The 7,269-nt window shown below is 41.7% G+C and overlaps 1 protein-coding gene across 1 annotated transcript in view; it reads left to right on the forward strand.

The window, feature by feature from the left end:
- The window catches only part of SIMC1 (SUMO interacting motifs containing 1), a 144,829-nt gene that overhangs the window by 128,776 nt on the left and 8,784 nt on the right, over positions 1-7,269 (forward strand). Inside the window, exons 9-10 of the mRNA XM_042783001.1 lie at positions 4,316-4,472; positions 4,638-4,722. Coding sequence (XP_042638935.1) covers positions 4,316-4,472; positions 4,638-4,722 — 242 coding nt within the window. The remainder of the gene's footprint in view (positions 1-4,315; positions 4,473-4,637; positions 4,723-7,269) is intronic.

Here is a 7,269-nt window from a genome sequence, read left to right on the forward strand (position 1 = left end):
TTAATTGGTTTCCCTTTTCTTTGTTGAAGAGGGTCTGTGCAATCCTTCTGCCTAGTCCGCCATCTTGCCCCGCCTCAACAACAACAAGCTTTTGGAGGTTTTCCCTGCACGTGTGCCAAGGGGTCTCCTATACATATTTATTTCTTCACGATATAAATTCCAACCACTTCAGCTGTCCTGAACCCCAGTTTCTCTTTTGTCAGCCCAAGTCTGCTAATGTCTGTTTGGGACCCACTTCCCTCTGCCTTAGTTAGAAAGTACCCCCAGAAAGAAAACTGGGTAAAATATGGAGCTGACCACCGTTGTTTCCCTTCTCTCAAGAATCGTAGTCCTGTGTTGTATTGTGGTGCAGTGAATTAGTTAACATAGCTCTTTAAGCCATTGTCTTTGAGACTCCCACCAGATGTCTGGGTGGGATTACGTAATGTGAGGAGCTTGTGGCCCACCAAGGGGATTGGATAGCTTGCTATCTTGGTTATCTAGTGTTGCTCTAACAGAAAATACCACAAGTGGATGGCTTTAAAAAACAAGGATTTATTCTCTTACAGTTTAGGAGGCTAGAAGTCCAAGTTCAAAATGCCAGCTCTAGGGGCTAGGTGAAGGCCCATTGACCTTGGTCTTCAGCTCTACCTTCTGTTCCAGGCCCACTGGAGCTGGAAGCTTTTTCTAACTCATGCAGCTGCTGGCTGCTGAGGCTGAAGAACTTAAGATTGACAAGTAAAATAGCACAGTCCCAAGATTGGCAAGCAACATGGCAAGTCACTTGTTCAAGTCCAGAAACAGTCCCAAGATCAGCAGACCACTGATGACTTGACCAAATACAGGATCCAGATGTGCCAAGAAGTTCGAGACCTTTCTCAAAGCATCTCCTTATATACTAGAAGCAGACCACACACCAAAGGCTGCTGTTCACAGCAGATTCCACCATAGAATTGATTACACCACATTCAATCTCATCATGGGGGATAACTGCATTCAGCTGCCCAGCCACTCAAAACCATGCCCAGCCAAGTTGATATACAACCTTACTATCACACTTGCTAATAATGTAAATAAGGTACTGGGGGGACCATGGAAATAAAGTGTATGGAACCCTAACATGGGGATTGGTCAGTTTTGCCATCTGCTGGGCTATAAAAGAGCCATCCCAGAGGCAGAAAGGGGAATCTCACTACCATCAAGAGAGAAGAACTAGGAGTGGAACACATCCTCGGACTCAAGATCCCTGCACTGAAACAGCAGAGAGACAGTGACTGGCAAGAGTCACTGTCCAAGAAACTGGCATAAGACAGAGAGGCAGGCTTGCAGCCCACAGAGCAAGAAAGCTGAGTGCCTTTGGTCAGGAGCCTTGCTGGCAGAGTAGGGTCTACCTATCGGCAGAGTTAAAAGAGATTTGTAACACTTGCCTGAGCAGGGAAGAGGCTAAGAGCCAAAGAGAGGCATATCTATAGATATGGCCAAGGGGAGGTTGTCCTGGTAGAAAATTGTATCCTGAGTGTTCCTGAACCTAAATTATAAACTGTTACTTCCCCAGTAAACCCAATGATTTTGAGTATTGTCTGTGAGCTTTATGTGGCCATTGCAGTGAATTATTGAACTTGGCAGAGAAATAGAGAGTGCCATGGGAGGTATCGTTGGTGTCAGAATTGGTGAGAAGGGCTAGAGGGTGGTGGCATATCTGACCACTGCCTCATGGGTACCAGCCTTGGGCTATTGATGTTCATCTTGATTCTCCCCTTTGTGAAGTTATAAGAGGTCAGATGCTACCACTATGCCCTTTTGCCAAGTGTATTGTACAATGCCTGAAAAAAGTTGTTTCATATATTATGTTCAGATTTGTAATTGTTTACAATAAGAGGGTAAATCTAATACCAGCTACTCTCAAGGCTAGAACTGAAAGCTGGCCTTCCCCTTGTTTTTAAATCTAAGTTAAAATTGCAATAAGCAATTCTACCTCCAGTTCTGTGCCTAATATGTTGAATTACTTCCTTGTCCTATTAGAGACCTCTTGAATTTGCCATTTTTTGATTATACAACCAGGATAAATCCCAACCCTGCAATAAAAATTGGAAGCGAAAATACAGTTTTAAATAAAAAGTTATTGAATAGGAAAACTATCTTGTGAGAATAATAGGCCATGTGCAGAGTAGAAATTAGACTTAAAGAGAATCTCGGGACTATTTTGCAAATGTAGTAATTTGGAGTTCTTTGCATTAAAGAAGAAAATCTGTCAGAGAAGATGTAGCCAAGGATAAAAACAACAAACCAACGAAACTCACCACCATTGAGTTGATTTCTGACTCATAGCAACCCTAGAAGGTAGAACAGAACTGCCCCATAGGGTTTCTAAGGCTGTATATCTTTATGGAAGCAGACTGCGCCATCTTTCTCCTGTGGAGCAGCTGGTGGGTTCCAACTGCTGACCTTTCAGTTAGCAGCCAAATGCCACAGCACCACAAGGGCCCCTTAAAGGATAAAAAGTATATATTAAAGAGATAAATGGATTTTTACAAATGCAGACTTTGAAAACTTTTGAATAGGAAAAAAATTATTCATTCTGTTTTTTTTTTTTTTTTTAACTTTTCCTCACACAAATAATAAATATGTGTCCCATGGAAAAGTAAAGATAATGAGAATAAAAGAAAATAAATAGGTACTTATTTATCATTTTTATAAATGGCTGAGGTACAATAGAATCTCTTGTTGTAAAGAGGGTGTTGCAAAACTGCAAAGGGGCAGGATATTGTCAGAAAAAGAACCCTTGGGTCTGGGGCCAGCTCTGTTACTTGTTCACTAGGCAAGTCATGTTGTTCCTCCTTGCTCCTTGTCCTTTGTGGATCTCTGAGTTTGCCATTTGTGGATTATAAAACCAGGATAAATGCAAACCCTAGAATAAAAAGTGCATGCAAAAATACAGTTGAAATAAAAGGTTATTGAATAGGAAAATTCTTTTGAGAGTAATGGACCAAATGCACAGTAGAAATTACACTTAAGATGTATCTGAAGATAATCATGTCTACTCACAAGCTGTCTGCTTCCTAGGATTGCTTTGACTAGCAAAGCTAGCAAAGACTACCAAACAAAGACCATCAGGCTGTCCAGAAATGCCCTTGTGCATCTAAGATGAGCACCTTTTTCTGGAAGCTGGCAATGCTTTTAGAACAGTGAGTTTGACTTACCATCCTTAAGTCAGCTCCACTTTTGCTTCTCCCCTGCTCAGAAGCCTCTGGAGGTGCTCCAGCCCACCCTTGCTGGTCAAGGCCTGTACTGAGTACAGTGACAAAGTCAAGGGCAAGAGAACTCCCAAGTCCCAGGCTGAAATGTAAGAAGTCACAATGCCACAGCTATGTATTTTTCGCTTGTTTTGCCCATATTTTTACCTCCAGTTGAAATGCCACCTGCTTTGAGGCTTCTTTGTTCCTCCTAGACTCTGTCATCCATACCTCCTCTTCCATAGGAAAGATCATTCCCGTTCCTGGCTGGATGAGCCCTCTCTCCTTTGTATCTCCAGAGCACTGCTGGCACCCTGCATATGTGTGCCCTTGTCCTGCACTTTACTTAGGTTTCTATTGCACTGAACCTGTTGAACCCCTTACCCCTGTTCAATTATCAGCTTTTTAAGAACAACACTCTTTTATTTATCTTAACATTCCTTGTTGTACCAAACTGCGTCTGGTATTTACATTGTTGTTAGCTGCTGTCACGTTGTTCTCCAACTCGTGGCTACTCTATGCACAACAGGATCAGACCGTTGTGATCCTGTCATAGGGTTTTCATTGGCTGATTTTCAGAAGCAGATCTCCAGACCTTTCTTCCTAGTCCATTTTAGTCTGTAAGCTCCATGAAACCTGTTCAGCATCATAGCAGCACATAAGCTTCCACTGACAAGGTAGGTGGTAGCTACAGGCGCATTATAGGCACTCAGAAATACGCACATACCTTGTTTTATTGCACTTCACTGTACTGCACCTTACAGATAATGTATTTGTTATAAATTGAGGGTTTGTGTCAATCCTGCATTGAGCAAGCCTATCAGCACCCTTTTTCGAACAGCATGTGTCCACTTCATATCTCTGTGTCACACTTTGGTAATTCTCACACTATTTCAAACATTTTTTATAATGCTGTTTCACACTTCCAGGCTACAATATAGTGTAAACATAACTTTAGGATGCACTGGGAAGCCAGAAAATCTGTGTGACTTACTTTATTGTGATATACACTTTATTGCGGTGGTCTGGAACCAAGCCTGCGATATCTCTGAGGTATGCCTGTATTTGCAATGGTTAACTCCGTTTTCCTCTTCTCCATGCAGAGAGATGTTCTTCACTACTATGGAAAGCCACCTTCTGCGCTGCAAAGTGTTAGAAATCATCTTCCTCCATGGCTGTGAGACACCCACCCGCCTGCCCTTGTCTCTGGCCCAGGCTCTCTACTTTCTGAACAATTCCACCTCACTACTCAAATGTCAGGTACATTTTTTCCTGCTTCAGTTTCCATGCAAGAACACCTTTTCCCTAGTCTAGCTCATGAGTTTTTTGACACTACTGTTTGAGCATATAAAAGTAACTTAAAAATTGTGTAAAATTGCTAACTGGGGAGGGATTTGTCATCACTTGCTTTTACTGTCTCCACAGTCAGATAAAACCCAGTGGCAGACTTGGGATGAGCTGGTTGAGCATCTGCAGTTCCTGTTGTCCAGTTACCAGCACGTTTTAAGAGGTAAAGAGCGTTTGTTCACAAATAAGAAGTTGTGGGCCATCTCTCAGTGGACATCATTATGAATTCTACTTATGCAGGGGATTCTAATTTGTCAGCTTAAGTAAAGCATCATTCCTTGTTTTTGTACCTTATAAGGAACAGGAAATTACATAGCCGTAGTCACTTCTAAGAAACAGAAGAATTCACAGATTTTTGTTCAAGCTGATAGTACAGGGGTCCTCAGAGTTACAAGTTTGTCTAGGTAAGCAGAAGGCATCATGGCACAAAGAATATTCAGTGATAGCCTGAAGAGCCCTGGATCAACTCACCTCTCTCCATGCCCAGCACTTCGTCACCTTTATTGGTCAGTTGCTTACTGACTGTGGACACTGTAAGTGTCTGTAGACACAGTACAAATACAGAGCAAATCAGTTGCAAGGTGAAAGTGTACATCTCGCAAAAGATGTAAGATTCCTAAAATGTGTAAGAGTGGCTCTTCAGAGCTGCTCAAATCACACACACAACCAACAAGCAACAAAGATCTCAGAAAGTTAGACTAGCTCACACTAAGGAGACAAATAGTGATGAGGATAATGATGGAATAGCTGCTTCAGATGAGAGTGATTGTATTAACCATGGGTTAATTGAAAAAACAAACCAACCTACTTCCGTAAAGTCAATTTTGACTCATAGCTACCCCCACTGGGTTTCCAAGGTGGTAAATCTTTACAGAAGCAGACTGCCTCATCTTTCTTCCATAGAGCAGCTGGTGGATTCACATTTGGCTGGTTAGCAGCCAAATACCTTAACCACTATGCCACCAAGGCTCCTATGGGTTCCTAGTCATCCTTGAAAAAACCAAAGAACTGATGTATCTCTTAATAACAAGAGGGAAAATAGCCACTTCACCGGGGATAAAGGTGATGTCCCCTCTGACGTGATGGACTGAGAGGGACACACCACCACCTGGTATACTTTTTTAAAAAATAAAAATATTTTATTGTACTTTTGGGGAAAGTTTGCACAGCAAATTAGGTTCCCATTTGACAATGTCTACACAAATTATTCACTGGTATTAGTTACAGTTTTTAAGTGTGTCAACATTCTCTTTAATCGCATTCTGGTTGTTCCATTTCTGCTACTCTAGTTTCCCTTCCCACTTATCTTCTCATCTTTGCTTTAGAGTAATTGTTGACCTTTTGGTCTCATATAGATGGTTTTTTAATGGAGCACTCATGGGTAAAATCCTTTATTTTGTATGCCAATCTGTTACTTCACTATAAGGTGACCTCAGGATAATTTCAGTTCAAGATTTAAAGAGTATCTCAGGGCAGTATTCTCAGGGAGTTCGCTAGTCTCAACTGGTCCAGTAAGTCTGGACTTTTTAAGAATTTGAGTTCTGTTCTGCATTTTCCTCTCATTCTATCAGTTTCCATCTTTTGTGGCCCTGACCATGTGGTGCTATTGCCAAAAAATGAGTAACTGAATCTAATCACAGGGAACACAGAAAAGTGCAAACTGAGGGACCACTACCAAGTAACTGGTCTGCCCTCTTTACAAGTGCCAATGTCATAAAAACAGACAGAGGCTAAAGCACTGTTTCAGATTAAAAGAGACTAAAGCACATGAATTCTGAATGTAATACATGAGCCTGCATTAGATCCTGAACCAGGAAAAAAGAAGCTGTAAAGTACATGACTTTAGGACAGTTGGTGAAATTTGAAGAGATTAGGTAATAGTATTATGTCTATAGGAGCTCTGATAGTGTAGTGCCTAAGGCACTTGACTGCTAACCAGAAGGTTCGAGGTTCAAACCCACCAGCCACTCCTTGGAAGGACGGTTGGACAATCTACTTCCGTAGTGATACTGCCTCAGAAACCCAAGGAGGGGTCACTATGAGTCGGGTCTGACTCGACGGCACATAACAACAACAACATTATGTCTATAGGAGCCCTGGTGGCACAGTGGTTAAAGCACTTGGCTGCTAACCAAAAGGTCAGCAGTTTGAACCCACCAGCTGCCCTGCAGGAAAAAAGATGTGGCAGTCTGCTTCCATAAAGTTTTATAGCCATTCAGGAAAGGAAGGTGAGAATGGATGTACAACTCAAAGAATGTAATCAATGTCACTAAATTGTACATGTAGAAACTGTTGAATTCGTATAAGTTTTCCTGTGTATATTCTCAACAACAATAAAATAAATAAAATTAAAAGAAAAAAAAATATTTACAGCCTTGGAAACCCTGTGGGGCAGTTTTACTCTGTCCTACATGGTAACTATGAGTTGGAATTGACTTGATGGCAGAGGATTTTTTGGGTTATTATGTCTGTATTAGGAGCTCTGGTGGCATAGTGCATAAGGCATTTGACTGCTAACCAGAAGCTGGCAGTTCAAACCCACCAGCCACTCCTTGGAAGGAAGGTTGGGCAATCTACTTCTGTAATGATACCACCTTGGAAACCCAAGGAGGGGTCAGTTGGCACCATTCTCTGAATTACCACCAGCCTGGGGGTGCAGATGAGTCTACATAGTCCATCAACATATACTTGTGGCCTTTTAATTTCTTAA

The sequence above is a fragment of the Orycteropus afer genome, unplaced genomic scaffold (assembly GCF_000298275.1).
Source record: "Orycteropus afer afer isolate SDZICR_OR568_19922 unplaced genomic scaffold, OryAfe1.0 scaffold00573, whole genome shotgun sequence".
In the NCBI taxonomy this organism is placed as follows: domain Eukaryota; kingdom Metazoa; phylum Chordata; class Mammalia; order Tubulidentata; family Orycteropodidae; genus Orycteropus; species Orycteropus afer.